The following is a 15326-nucleotide window of genomic DNA, read 5'->3' as shown; positions in this document are numbered from 1 at the left end:
TGGGGGTTGGGGGGGGGGGGGGGGGGGCATACTTGATCGCATGTTAATGTATGGTAAGAAAACCTGAAAAGAAACATGATTATTTTCTCCTAAGTAGTTTTAGGACCACACCGGGGGGAAAAAAAGAAAAGAAAAAAAAATACACTACAAGATTAAAGTCGTACACGTTTGAGAAAAGAATTGCAGGTTTGATTGAAAACCAATTGTATATTTTGTAGCTCAAAATCGTTACATTACGGAAATAAAACTTTGAGCTGGTCTACTTTCCAAGATAGAAATTCATACATTTTCTGGACTGAAACCGTAATATTCTGAGCGTTTGGTTCATACATTTACACGATAAAAAAATTTTCATTTTAGAGTTCAAACTCTTATTACGAGAATAAAGTCAAATAAAGATTGGCATATTCATTCTTTCTCCAAACTGCTTTTTTAAACTAAAATACTGTACATTTTTGTTAAATAGCAGTACATTTTCCAGATCATATACCACAATAGAGTTGAATATTTATTAAAGTCCATTTCTAATGAGTTGGACTTTTTTTTTTTTTTTAGCAATGCAGATCTCTTATTACGACGGTCTTAGTGCAGATTTTTAAGATGAATGGTAATATTTTTAGTAATAATATTACAACAGTCCTATTTGTGAAAACAGGTAGTACATTTGCATTGTATATATTTGGGATTAAAGTAGTAAAATTACAAAAATAATGTCATGTTTTCCTGAAATAATTTGTGTACTTTTCAAGATAAAACTTTGTATAGTTTGGAGTTTTACCTCGAAAACATATTTTATTCTCGCCTTGAATCTTGTAGTGTGATTGATATTTTTTCATTTCATGTTGGTCCCAATACTCCTTGTTAGCTTCCACTGGATGTCGCGTCAACATAAATCCGATCTTTGTATGTAACGGGTGAATTTATTCATCCTGAGATTGGAACCAAGGCGTATCCATTTTGTGGGGAGAAAAGCTGAGGTCCATCAGACACCTTTTTGGCGAGGAGGATTCTACTCCCGGTATCACCCTCCTCGCCTCCAGAGTCGACCGTCATACCGAATCAGTTTTGGGCTGTCGCGAGTGCGTGCCGCTGACAAAGTTGTACACCAAAAACTGCGAGGTGCCAAAGTAGTGCGTGGCGAAGAGCTTGCCGTCGGGCGTCGGGTCCGAGAAGGCGATCTCATCTTTGCTCAGGTACGAGCCGTAGATGAAGTTGTTCCTGTGGAGAAAAAGGAGGAGTTTTGAAGGTGATTGATTCCCTTGATGTCATGTTGAATTTAGAGACCGAAGGTAATAAAAACACTTTTTTTTTTTTTTTTTTTTTTTTTTTTTTAAGATAAATAAAAAAGTGAGGAATTCTAGTACTGGGGTACCTGGACTTGCCAGTGACCTGACTTCCAAGTTTTTCAAAATACCAGGCATCACTTGGATGATTTTTATTTTTATTTTTTTTTAAAGTCTTGAGCTGAAAACAAAATTTTGAGTTAACAAGCACAAGATGGCGGTAGCTAACAGACATACATTATTTATCCTCTGTAAAAAAAAAAAAAAAAAAAAAAAAAAAAACAAACAAACAAAAAAAAAAAACAATGATGCAATTTACTGAACTGAGAAGAGACTGTCGTGTGTATCTATAGGTAAGCGTTTTACTGCCCCCTAGTGGCCATGGCGCATAGACCAGAAGTAGCAGTGTCAATGGGGACAGAAACATGAAATAGTTTATATTTTTCTGATTTAAAAACACATTACAAAAACCGACACTGTTTTTGAAGGGATGGAATGCATTATTGGCAATTCTATTCATTTCAATGGTGAAAAATGATTTAAGTGTAGTTGCCCTAAATATTGACTGGATCACGTTGACCCATTAACAGTTTTTATTGAACGGGTCAATTTTTAGATAAAAAAAACAACAACAAAAAACAAGAAAAGAATAACAGAAACACTGGTTCTTGTAGTAGCACGAATAACAAAATGAATTTGACCCTTTAGAATACAAGACAAATATATTTCAACAATGTAACAAAAATATTCTGATGAAAGAAATGAGTGACTTTAGAAATTACACAATAGTATTAAATCTGACCCATTCAAAGTCTAGACCCCCCAAAAAACACATTTTGATGAAACAAGTTATTCAAACAAACAGCAATTTGGGGGCTAAACGAGGGCGAAGCGGCACCGACCTGAGGCATTCCACCAAGCGCGAAGCGATGGCTTGGCGTCTCATCATGCTCACCACCCAGATGCGGCTGATGCCGCACAACGCCGGCTCGGCCGTGGTGGAGCAGCACCAGGCCCTCTGACGCTCAAACATCACCTTCTCCCCTTCCGAGCCCTCGGGCTCGGGCTCCTCGATCACCCTGTAGCCCTGCGCAGCGAGTGCAAGTGTGCGGTTACGTCAGCGTGCTGAGCGGAGAACGTTCTACAAGCGTTGTGGCGGACTCACCTCATTAATGTGCTCGGCTATGAGGCACCCAGCCACCTTCTTGTCATTGGTGATGAAAAGGAACGTTTTGGTCAGGGAGGGACACTTTGTCCCCACCTGCTGGAAGCCGAGGTCATTGTCCACCATCTCCCGTATCTCTTCAACCTGAACGGCGATAAACTAAGTCATTGGCACCTTTGTACACTGGGTAAGGAACGGCAAATTTATTTAGTGCAGTATTTAATAAAACCATGACCGCCATTTTTGATACAAGCCTTGTGATTGATCACATGCTGTGTAATTCTGCTTAGATATCATTCAGCATGTACAACATTCTGTGTTCACCAGACAAAACATTTACATTTATTGTACTAAATCAGTATTAATCATGCTTTCTTAACGTCTTGAAAAAAAAGCCAATTTGCCATATGAGCTTTTACGATTGGGACATATTTTCATATGCAATATTGTTCTTGGGCTCGAGGTACATGGCAATTTTTTAGAAGCCTTCCCTGCTTTAGTTTCATTAATATAAAAATGAAGTGGAGATTATTTTACCACACAATCACAGTAAGTGATCCTGTCAATAGTGGCAATTAAAAATAAATAAATAAATAAAAAATGTAAAATGCGGGGCCACACTATTAACCTTTGATGTCAAGTTGTGGGCTACGAGCCGCAAATGGCCCCTAGCTTGAGAGTTTGAGATTTTTTAGTGTGTTGTAAATTACAGTGATATCAGTGAAGACCAGTTCTCTGTACCTTCTTGAGAGCATATTTGGGATCATCAGGCAGGACCAGGATGATTTTGCCATCAGGAAACTCTCCCAGGATCCTCTCCTTTTTCCAGCCCTTGCAAACAAACATGTAAGAGGAAAAAAACAAACAAACAAAAAAAAAACACCTGATCAAATCTCCAAGTTTCTCAGTATAATATGAGACTACGCAAGTTATGAGAACTCTCTATCTGCTCACCACGTATTTGACGGCACTGATGAACTGGTTGTGGAAGAGCAAATGCTGCGATTCGTCCTCGGGGCTGGCGGCAGAGTACAGCATCCCACACACGCTGCACGCCACAGCTCCAAATTGTTTCTGTCCTGCATCCTGTGGTACAAAGACACAAACGCAAGTTCAGATTGCAATGAATTGACCTGATGTAAAAGTCTTGCTCTTATTCACTTACAATGACAGTTTGGCTGTCGTCTTTGTCACCCTCATTCAGTTTTTTCACTTCTTTTTGCACAGTCGCTACGTCTTGCTGCTTCTCCGCATCACTGCAAAATAGAACAAAAAACAAAAAATGAATACAATACAGATTGCAGTCATTATGAGGAAAATAGTAGGACTTACTCTTGACAGGATGTTTCTGATGGACACTCATCTTGGGTTGTCTTGGAGGTATCCATCTTTTCACACTGCTCAGAGACTGTAGGAAAAAACAATAATTGTTGTACGCCATAAAAGTTTTGAAGAGGTAGGGAACAAGTTTAAAAAACAAAACAAACAGACCTGCAGGTTTTCCTTCACATTGCTGCGTATCAGACGGATCAGAGCTTTCTTTTGAGGGAAGGGGACTTTTAGGTGGACTTGATGAACTTGAAGCAGCGGTATCCTAGAAAAAAATATTACCCAATTTATTATTATTATTTTTAATAATGTACCATCAAAAATGGTTGATACTATATCTCAAATATTATCAAAAGAACCTTGCTTTCCTTGTCTGTCGTTGCATGAACCTGGAGCGTTCTCTCAGGAACTAGAACTTCATCAGCAGGAGGACCGTCTGGTTTCACCTGGGGAGTGTTTGAAGCCACTGGCTGGTCGATCTGAACTGGGGAGGCAGCAGCTGTTTTTACTTGGGGCGAAATAGACACCACCTGATGCGACTGTGTCTCAGCCGAGGCGGGTTTTGATTGCACAATGGCATCGGAAGGAGACGGTTTGGTGGGAGCAGATGTGACAGAGGGTTTTGACTGGACGGTTGGGGCGATGGGACGTTGTGCACTGGGAGAACCGGCGGGTTTGGACTGAGCTGAGGTTGAAATGGTGGGCTTGGACTGACATGGGATCTGTCCAGCAAGGGTGGTTGAGGGTTTAAGTTGAAGCGTTGCTTTCGACTGGGCGGGGGGATTTGACTTATTGTGAGGCTGGTTAGGCCTAGGCGGAGGACCGGACTTCTTTGGAGGTGCTGGTAACGGGTCATCGTCCAGTTCAAAATCATCAGGTGAATACCTGGGGCGCGGTTTGTACGGCTTGTACTCGACAGGCTGCGGTTTTGTCGCCTTCAGTCCGTTGGGCATGGGTGGGGGGACAGCTGGCAGAGACCTCCTTGTGGACGACCTGGTGACTTTAGGGGTGGGATTTGGAGGAGGGGTCGCCTTTGAGGTCTGAGCCTTACTTCTTTGTCTTGTTATTCTAGTGACTTGGGCCTTCACAGGTTCAGTCGGAGGAGTTTGCGGCTTGGGGGGTTCAGTTTTGACTTCTGGTTCAGTCTTGGAGGCGTCTGCTTTGGGTGCTTCTGTTTTAGCAGCTTCACTCTTGAGAGGCTCAGGAGTTTCTGGCTTGGGTGATGCAGATTTGCTACTTAAGGGAGGACTTGGAATGGGGGGCGAACTGGCTTTGGGTGCAGGGTCTGTGGTCGCAGCATTGGTGGAAAACGGAGCAGATGTAAACATCGACGCTTGCCAGTCCATGTCAGAGAACATTTGATTTGCCTGGTCGGACTTCATTTTCTTCATGCGCGCCCATGACATCTTTTCCCTTTGCAATTCGACCTGTCTCAGCCTTTGATATCGAGTGAGCTTCTTCTTCTCGTGGGCCTTCAGAGGCACCGAAACTTGTGAGACGAAGAAACGCCTCTTTGGAGGGTCCTCGGCTAGCTTGGATTCAGCAGGGGTTGGCTGCACCGCAGGGGGCTCCTCAGCAGGGGGCACCTGCGCTGAGGCGCTTTCGGGTTCAGCAGGAGGCTTGATGTCAACAGGGGCTACTTCCTGCACGCTCACAGGTGGATTTTCCTTCTTGGCGGCCTCGCCTTTGGCTTCCGCTTGTTTTTCCTCCTCAATCCTCTTTAACAGCATGCTGTCCGTTGCTATGTCCTCGGCAATTTCCTGACACAAGGCTAAGAGGTTGAGCTGCTGCTTGTTGGCAGTCCTCTTCATGGCGGCAGCTTTCTGCTCTGCCAGAGCAGCCAAACGCGCTTTCGTTCTTGCCTGGGTGTTCATTTCTTGCTTCTTGGGCTTCTCAACAAGTATCTGGCTGTTAACGTCGGGCTTGGATGAATTGTTGGTCTTTAAAACACTTTCATTGTCAGTTTTTTCCATGGCCTTTTGAACAGAAGGTGCTTGAGTGGCAGCTTTCTCTATCATCGAAATGCCACTTTCTGGTTCGTTCCCGACCTCGACCACTATGATCTCATGTCCAATCTCCATGTCCTCCAGAATTTGCAACTCCTGGAGGGCAACGTCACCCCCGCCGTCCTCTGTTGGTATAAAATCCCTACCTTGTTGTTGAGAATTGCTCGTTTCTACCATGACAGATGGTGATTGAGGGGAGTTGTCTGCAGTTAACTGAACAGGTTTTTCTGGAGGTGGGGCCGGTAAATCATCTGCTTCTTCACCTGAAGGTTTCACTGCAGCAACTTTGACCTCTGGGGGCGGCTCTTGAGTCGTCTGTTGAGGCCCGTTTGTAGCTGTGAACGTGCAGTTTGGATCCACTTGGGTCACCAAACAGGGATCAGACAGACCTGACGCAACGGCAGCTTGAGAGACGATATCCAAGTGACTTTTGCTCTCTGGGAGTGGGACTGGCTCGAGAATGACATATTCGTCAGATGCATCATCTGACATGCCCACTGCAGGGAGGGCCGAAGGCGCCGACACCGGGAGGTTGTCTTGCAGGTGTTCACAAACCTCTTCAACAACCACACATTCTATAGACACGTCTTTTTCTTCACGGGCCAAGTTCTCTGGTGCATTGGTCACTGCAGCAGATGCTGTGGAACTCACTGGAAGTATAGTGGTCTGTTCTAGCTCCATTATTTCAACTGTTGCCTTGGCATCTGTCACTTCTTCATTGGGAGTTTCCTCTTTTTCCAGTTGTAAGTCATTTTTCATGTCTTGGGGAGTTGATACATCCTGGGAGGACACAAAATCTTGCTCATCCAAAGCCTCAGCACCACTGCCATTACGGTTTCTCTCTGGACCAGTCGCTGAAACAGTGCCGATCCCTTGCACAACTATTTCAATTGCTGCTTGGCAATCTGTCCGTTCTTCATCAATTTCCTCATTTTCCAGTTGCAAGTCGCCCTTCGATTCTAAACACGCCAAATCTTGCATCTGGAGACCTGCAGCAACATCTCCAACTTGGTTACTCTCTGGACTAGTCTTTGAAATTGTGGTGGCCTGTTCTACGTCCATTTCAACTACTGCCTGGACGCCTGTCCATTCTTCTTTAGCGGTTTTCTCATTTTCCAGTTGCAAACGACTCGTCTCTATGCTTTCATTCATAGACAAGCCATCCTTCATTTCTTGGTTACTTGGTAGCGCCTCTGAAGATGCCAAATTTTGCTTCTCTAAAGCCACAACATCATCACCATCTTTGTTACAATCTGGATTAGTCTCTTGAATTGTGGTGGTCCCTTGCACAACATCTAGTTCAATTGCTGTTTGTTCTTCAACGATTTCCCCATTTTCCAGTTGCAAGTCGACCTTCATGTCTAAAGTCACCAAATCTTGCTTCTCAAAATCTGCAGCAACATCTCCAGCTTGGTTACTCTCTGGACTAGTCTCTGATATTGTGGTGCTCTGTTCTACTTCCATTTCAACTACTGCTTGGATGCCTGTCCATTCTTCTTCAACGGTTTTATCATTTTCCAGTTGCAAACGACTCGTCTCTATGCTTTCATTAGTAGACAAGTCCTCCATTTCTTGGTTACTTGTTACCACCTTTGAAGACACAAATTCTTGCTTCTCCAAAGCCACAACAACATTGCCATCTTTGTTACAATCGGGACTAATCTCCTGAACTGTGGTAATCTGTTGTCCCGCCATTTCAGTTTCTGCTTGGCCATCTGTCTGTTGTTCTTTAGCAAGTACATCCTTTTCCAGTTGCAAATGATGAGTCTCCACACTTTCATTAGTGAGCATGTCATCCTTTTTGTCTTGACCACTTGGTACTTCCTCTAAAGACAACAAATCTTGTTTCTCCAAATCACCTCCATTAGTCTCTGGACCTGTGGTGGTCTGTTGTACTTCCTCCATTTCAACTGCAGTTTGGTCATCTGTTGTTCCTTCTTTAATGGGATTTTTGTTCTCCAGGTGCAAGTCCTCATTGATGGCTTGAATACTTTGTACATCCTCTGAAGAAACCAAATATTGCTTCTCCAAAGCCACAGAAGCATCACTACCTTTGTTAGTATCTGGACTACTGTCTTGAACTATGGTGGTCTGTTGTACCTCAATTTCAACTGCTGCTATGACATTTGTCTGTTCTTCTTCAACTCTTTCACCATTTTCCAGTCGCAAATAACTTGCCTGCGTGCTTTCATAAGTGAGCATGTCCTTTTTGTCTTGAGTGCTTGGTACGTCCTCTAAAGACACTGAATATTGCTTCTCCAAATCAGTGGCAGTATCTCCCTCGTCCATTACAACTACAGTTTGTTTGTCTGCTAGTTCTTCTACAGTGGTCCTGTTATTATCCAGGTGCAAATGACTAGCAGCATTTCCATTTTTGTTAATATCTGGACTACTCTCCAGAACTATGGTAGTCTGTTGTACCTCCATTTCAAAAGCAGCTCTTCCATCTGTCTGTTCCTCTTTTGCGGTTTCATCATTTTCCTGTCGTAAATAACTTGCCTTTGTGTTTTCATCAGTGAGCATGTCCTTTTTGTCTTGAGTGCTTGGTACGTCCTTTATAGACACTGAATCTTGCTTCTCCAAATTTGTGACAGCATCTCCACTATGCTCTGGAACAGGGATGGTTAGTTGTACCTCGTCCATTTCAACTGCAGTGTGGTTGTCTGTTAGTTCTTCTACAGTGGTCCTGGTATTATCGAGGTGCAAATGACTAGGAGCATTTCCACCTTTGTTAATATCTGGGCTACTCTCCAGAATTATGGTGGTTTGTTGTACCTCCATTTCAACAGCTGTTTTTCCATCTGTCTGTTCCTCTTTTGCACTTCCATCATTTTCCAGCTGCAAATGACTATCATTCACATTTTCATTAACATTTAAGTCCTCATTTGTGTGTTGACTAGTGCTTGGCGATTCCTCCAAAGATGTCAAAGCTTCCTTCTCCAAAGCAGTAGCAGCATCTCTATCACTCACTGAAACTATGGTGGTCTGTTGTAGCGCCTCCATTTCAACTGCTGCATGGTCATCTGTCGGTTCTTCTTGGGCAATTTCATTATTTTCCATTTGCAAAGGACTAGCCTTCATACTTTCATTAGTGGACAAATCCTCCATCAAAGTTTGATTCTCTGAAGACACCAAATCTTGCCTCTCTAAAGGGATTGCAACTTCTCTATCTGCGTCAGTCACTGTAAAAATGGTCAGTGGGAGCGTCACTATTTCAACTGCTGTTTGGCCATCTGCCCATTTTTCTTTAGACATGTCCTCATTATCAAGTTGCACATGACGTACCTCCATGCATTCATTAGTAGACAAGGCATCCTTGGTGTCTTGAAAACTTGATATGACCTCGAGAGACTCCAAACCTTGCTTCTCCAAAACCATAGCAACATCTGCATCTCCATTACTCTCTGGGCTACTGATAGGCTCATAAACTATCTGGTTTTCAACTTGAGACTGACTGACAGCCACAGTCTGCTCTTCTGTTTTCGTTACAGTAGCACTCTCAGCTGAACGGGCAAAAACAAGAACTTGGACTTCATGGCTTTCAGATGTTTCTCCTACAGTGTTGTGACGACAGAACATCTTTGCAGAAGTGTCTTCACCTTGCCAACCTGTCTCCTCTTCTAATGGTGAATGAACAGATTCACTCAAAACAAAGTGATCAGGAACAGAATTTCTAGAATCCCCACAAGCCAGTGTAATTTTACCCACCTCATCACCTTGCACAGTACTAGTTACCGCATTTGAACTATCTCCCATTTCTGCTGTCCCGTGCTTAAGTTGAACCTCAGAAATAACACATAAATTGTCTTTATTCTGCACTTGTATTTCCTCAGTAGAAGCTGGAATTGAGACCGATTCCGGTGCAGCTGGTATGTCCATCTCTGCTTGGTTTATAGCAGTTCTGATGATGAACTTTGAGACGTCATTGTTCTCCAAAACTGAGACAATAGCTGTAGATTCATTGTCTTTCATGTGCACATCCTCTTCTTGTACTGCCATTTCTACATCTGTGGCACACTGTGTGGTCCCTTTGTTATCAAAATAACTAATTTCAGTAAAATCTGGATCAGTTTGAACTTCACATACTTCTAGTTCTTCTAGTTCTGTGGCTTCTTGCTTCTCGTCGCTTTCTGCTGGGTCAGAATCCACTGGTGCTGATGTTTGTGGATTGTCTTGCAAAGATGCACGTTGAAGAGTCTTTGTGTCCTCTTTATTTGAATGATTTGTCGTGGGCTCTTGACAAACCTCATGAGGCAGCTCAGTTTCATGTTGTATTTCCAAGTAAGAGGTTTCCACCATTTGACCTTGCAGGTTATGTGTCTCATAAGAAGTCTCTGATGGGAGTGTCGTCTGATTCTCTTGACCAAGAGAATCTACATGTTCCATATCTTCAGATAATTCTGCCTGATTCTCATGAGCATCGAGTAATTGTGCCTCTTCCTGGTTTTCTTCTACAAGGGCTTCAGAAGACGACGCGTCCGTAGTTGGAAAAATGTCCAACTGTGATTGGATTATTTGATTTTCTGATTCCAGCACAGGGTTAACTAGATCTTCAGTGCTTTGAATTTGGAGGTCAGCTGAACTCACAGGTGTAGCCACAGGGTAAAAATGTACCTCGTTTTCATCGTCATAGATGTGGCACTTGGGACTGACATCCATCTCGGCTACCTCGTGTGTTTTTGTTTTCTCTATAAGCGTGACAGGTTCTTCAGTTCCGCTGGACTTGAAATTTGCAGATGTGAAACCTTTTTGTGTAACATCAGTTGTGTGATTGCTTACTTCTGGGCTCTCCTGCACGTTGACATCTTGCATCATTTCTTCATTAGACATTTTGGAGTCCTCAGTAATGCATTCTAAAGTCATTTTGTTTTCATCTTGTGTAGATTGATTAATTCCAAGATTCATCTCACTGTGATTGTTTGGTTCATTGTTATTTTGAGCATCTATTTCCAATGAATAGCCAGGATGCTCCATATTCTCAGATGCAGCTGAAGCTGTGTTGTTCATTTCATTCATCGCTGCTGTGGTATATTCAAAGCACATATTTTCCTTTTCCAAACTAGAGGAATTTCCGCTCATCATAGCGTCATTAACATTTTGGCTGGAGTGATTATTGATTTCCTCCTGAGGTGACGCAGTGGTTAATCTTCCCTTCGGTGGCATTTCCACATCTGTTTGTTGCTGCGAGACGATGACACATTCACGGGGCATCTCCATTGTCCGGTTTTGGTTGCGGGCCACCTCACAGTGGGGTGTCAATACCTCAGCTGTTTTGTTGACACCGTCATGTAAACTTGGCAAACGCTCCTGCTTTTGTTCAGAGGAATTTGCGTGGATTTGACTCTCAGACACCATACGCTTCTCCTCCACCCAATGTTCGTCATTAAAACTGTCTCTGAGGACCTTTTGTAGGGTGGCTTCTCTTTGTTTTGTCACATTTTCGTCCATGTTTCTGTTAGACTCAATAACTGGTAGATTTTGATTCAACAACAGTGGATTATCCTCCACTTGACTCCCTGCATTGAGATGTACTATGAGGACCTCTGGTGATGTGGGTTCTGTTATCTTTGAAAGTAAAGGATTTCCTGACTCCGTTGATTCTAGATTTTGTTCAAGTTGACGCTCCGTGGGTTTGTCAGACTCCATTCCACCCTCTGAAATTTGGCTTCCTAAAAGGATCTCTTGTGTAGTGGGTTTGGTTTCTTGTGAAAGTGGCACATCTATATGACTGTGTATGTTCTTAACAGACTCCATTGCAGTTCCATTTTCTGCCCTGTTTTCGGACTCCATTTGATGTTCCTCTGCATTAAAACTGTCTACGAGGACCTCCTGTGTCATTGGTTCAATTTCTTGTGAAAGTGACAAATCATCAATATGACTTTCGAAGTTTTTACTAGCCTCCACTTGTGATTGATTTTTTTCATTGGACACCATTTGATGTTCTTCAACATGACTTTCTGTGTTAATACAGTTGCCAAGGATTTCTTTTGGTGTGTTTTCCATTTCTTGTGAAGATGAAGGACAAGCTAATGCATTGTCTTCAGCAGGACATTCTGGGTTTTTACCAGACTCTATTTTTTTGGGATTTGTTTCTTCAATTTGACTCTGCAGAGTTTCACCCAACTCATCAACTTCACTCTGAGCTGTAAATTGGTTAACCAAGACCTCCTGTGGTGTCGGCTCTGTTGAAAATGACTGATTTTGAGACAAGTATGCATCAGTTTGTAATTGACTATAGCAGTCCACTGTTAGATTTTCTTGAACAGGACTCTCTGCTTGAGTTTCATCAATCTGTGCATGAAGACTTCCGAGGAGTACCTCTTGCGATGCGGGGATATTTCTTTTTAAAATTGTCAAATCTTCCATTATTACTTCAGCCTGCCCTCTTTCTGTCGGTTTTCCATCAGCTGTATTTTCTGGACTATTGCTAGACTTTATTCGATCCTTTGCATTATGACTTTCAATGAGGACTTCTTGCGACGTGCAAACAACTTCCTTTGAAATAGAAAAATCTTCGGTTGAACTGTCTGGGTTTCTATCAGACTCTGTCACACTTAGATTTGCTTTATTATGACTCGCTGGATTAATACCAGATTGCATTACTTCTATCGTTTCTTCAGTTGAAACCATTTGAATTTCCTGGATTGAACACTCTGGATAGTAATTCCCTTCAACAACTTCTTGTGGTACATCTTCAGCCTCCTTAGAAAGCGACTCAGACAGACTTTCTGGAGTTCTTCTACACTGAAATTCAATTTGGCACACTAGTTTTCTGTCTGTCTCTGCTGATGCCACATTTTCTTCAGTATGACTACCTTGATTTTCTAGGATATAACTCTCCGAATTTCTCTCTAAAGCTGTTGTTAAATCATCTTCAAGCTTGCTCGACGGATTTCTATCAGACTGTGTTACCTTCTCAATCTGAGTATCCGAGTTGCTATCAGTGACTGTAACAGCTGGATTTTCTTTCATCTGACTCTCAGATGCTGATGTTAGAGGTTCTTTAAAATGAGACTGTAGGTTTCGGTCAGGCTCAATTTCTGAAATCTGAGTGTCTGGGTTTCTATTTGACTTAGGTGTACAACTTTCTTCACAGCTAGTCTCAGGATTACAACTTTCTACAATTTCTTCAGCGGAGGCATTTGGGGGCGTATGATCTTCACCATATATGTCATTAAGTCTCATTAAGGCATCACTTGCCTTCATTTCATGCTTCTCCTGGTCTTTATTTTGTGTTAAATCGTGCTTTATCACACTTGAAATAGTATCTCTACATTCACTGCTGGAATCTAGCTGACAATTTGGCCCATGGGCTAAGTTTTCAAGATGTACATCTCCGTTGCTGGAACAAAATGTTCCCATCGACTGGATTCTGATGGTGGCATTTGAATCAGAGTCCATCAAGGACAATGCTGGGGGATGGAGAGCAGTACGCCTTTGACTCTCTGCTTCTCTTCTGTCCTTTTCTTCAGCTGTGAATTTGATGTCAGGTGATGTACCTTCAAAACTTAATATTTCCTTGGTGGTGTTTTCCGTAGTGTCCAATATGCTGTCAAGACTGGAGTCTGATGCTCTACCGTAACTGTGCTCATTTTGAACAAATTCTGTTGGAGAGGACGCTAGCGCTTCACTCACCTGCTGTGGGTCACACCCCGTTTTGGTTTGTACTTGCCTTGAGTATTCCTTGATGCCACTCGGCTCATCGCTCTCAGCCAAAAGTCCATCCTTGCTGCGGTTGCCAGGTGTGTTGTCGACATTGAACTCCGCGTTCACATCGTCTGACGGAGCTTCCCGGCAGGAGGCACTTGTGTGTTTTGCGACGGGTGGACTTAAGGTACTTGTGAGTGGGGAACTCTGTCGGGATGACTTGGCCAAGTTCCCTTCAGTTGCTGCTGCTTCTTCTGACAGTTTCCGCTTGGTCCGAGTGGTAAGAGCGTCCGTCATTTCATGCATATGGATTTCTTTGAGAGACCTGTTGTTGATCGCTGGTGCAGTTTCGGAATGGAGCGCTTCGCCATCGTCATCCAATCTCCTCAATTTCGCTTGAGGATCAAGGGCCTCCTCTGTTCCTCGCTTTGAGGCTGGCATTCTGTCATTTAAAAAAAAAAAAGTTAAGACATTTCCCAAATTTATTGTTGACAAATCCGTCTCAAAAAAATTCTGAGTCAATTTCTCAAATCCAAACGCACGTCTTTATTATATATCTTTCTACTTTACTGCCAAATGTGTTATTTTACGCATGCTTGTGAGACAAATTAAACCAGACATCACATGACCTCCATCTGCAAACTGTTTGGCACTTGACCATCCATCCATCCATCCATTTCCTCACAAGGGTCGCGGGCTGCCGGAGCCTATTACAGCTGGCTTTAGGCAGTTATTTTGAAATAAATAAATAAATAATAATAGTAATTGGTAAACCGGGGCATTTAGGTTTCTTGTTTCTGTTTTTTTTTTTTTTTTATCACAATCTTTTAATATGTTGTCTCTTTCGGCACTTAAGCATGAAACATTTGAGAATATGATCATAACAAAGCATGATATGAAAGTTTGAAACTCAGAATTTGAGCCCCTGTTGACCTTATATGAAAAATAGTTTTTTATTTATATATATATATATATAATTAATATTTGTCACATCAAAAGAGTACTTATGAAACAGGAATTTTCTTTCAATGTTCTGTCTGATAATGTTACTCATTTAGATCAAATCTTTGAAATTGTACACACATACCCACATAAGTTGACTCATTAAAAAAAAAAAAAAATCAGTTGAGATGTTGAAAATCAATACACCACAAAACCAAACACACATGTGAAAGTAATTTAATTTCAGCTGCTCGTTGATGCACTCAAAGGGAAGCAATAGTATATAGACAACGTGGAAATATGACCCCAAATTGTTTAATGAACACGTCTAAGCGATGTTTGATGAGTGCAGCCGAACGTAAACACTTGCCAAAAACGATGCAAAACAACGAGGGGAACTAACGCTGTACTACACGCACTAGTCATGACAATTGTACATCTATCAGCGTCCTAATAAAAAACATTTTACTGGACAAATAACGCCAGTGTGCAGTGGTAGTGATACTGGACAGGACAGCTAGTTAGCAAATAGTGGCTAACGTGCTAACTACAAGTGCACAGCAGCGGTGGTGGTCGCGGAGGTTGATGCTAAAGCTAGCAACGCGGCAACAAAACGCGGCTCGCGTGTAAAATAAACAAAGCAGCAGCCCCACACACCAACAGGGGGTTTAACAGGTCGTCACACGTGAGAATAATGACAGCAAAAGCACAAGAAATCCATGTGAAAACTCACTTTGACGCTTTCTTTTTTTTTCCGTACACCAGCTGTTTTTTTTTCTTTTTTCTCGAGAATAAAAATTGACTGTACTTCCGGAGACAGGCGGCGGATGTGACGTAACAGTTATGTTTTTCCCCCCTGTTCTATATATATATATATATATATATATATATATATATATATATATATATATATATATATATATATATATATATTTAATTTGGAAATTAAGCAAA

General features: G+C 42.2%; 1 protein-coding gene across 1 annotated transcript; it reads right to left on the bottom strand.

Moving 5' to 3' along the window:
• Positions 1 to 28: 28 nt before the first annotated feature.
• LOC144009285 (uncharacterized) lies at positions 29 to 15266 on the bottom strand. Its single transcript, XM_077508939.1, has 10 exons — positions 15106 to 15266; positions 4137 to 13872; positions 3940 to 4042; positions 3781 to 3856; positions 3614 to 3704; positions 3403 to 3534; positions 3190 to 3279; positions 2449 to 2592; positions 2186 to 2370; positions 29 to 1218 (listed from the first exon to the last, which is right to left on the bottom strand). Exons 2-10 carry the CDS (start codon positions 13869 to 13871, stop codon positions 1050 to 1052), a joined length of 10725 nt encoding a protein of 3574 aa, XP_077365065.1. The 5' UTR covers position 13872; positions 15106 to 15266; the 3' UTR covers positions 29 to 1049.
• Positions 15267 to 15326: the final 60 nt, after the last annotated feature.

Source organism: Festucalex cinctus, chromosome 20 (assembly GCF_051991245.1).
Source record: "Festucalex cinctus isolate MCC-2025b chromosome 20, RoL_Fcin_1.0, whole genome shotgun sequence".
Taxonomy (NCBI): Eukaryota; Metazoa; Chordata; class Actinopteri; order Syngnathiformes; family Syngnathidae; genus Festucalex; species Festucalex cinctus.
The sequence above is the reverse complement of the archived record's forward strand: the minus strand, read 5'-3'. Positions and strand labels throughout refer to the sequence as shown.

Excerpts from the sequence above, each read along its gene's own strand:
- LOC144009285 (XM_077508939.1), bottom strand. The coding sequence starts at position 13,871 with ATGCCAGCCTCAAAGCGAGGAACAGAGGAGGCCCTTGATCCTCAAGCG. Across the intron at positions 3,857-3,939 it reads ATGTGAAGGAAAACCTGCAG|TCTCTGAGCAGTGTGAAAAG; the intron begins GTCTGTTTGTTT and ends TTTTTCCTACAG. Across the intron at positions 3,705-3,780 it reads TCAGAAACATCCTGTCAAGA|TGATGCGGAGAAGCAGCAAG; the intron begins GTAAGTCCTACT and ends TCTATTTTGCAG.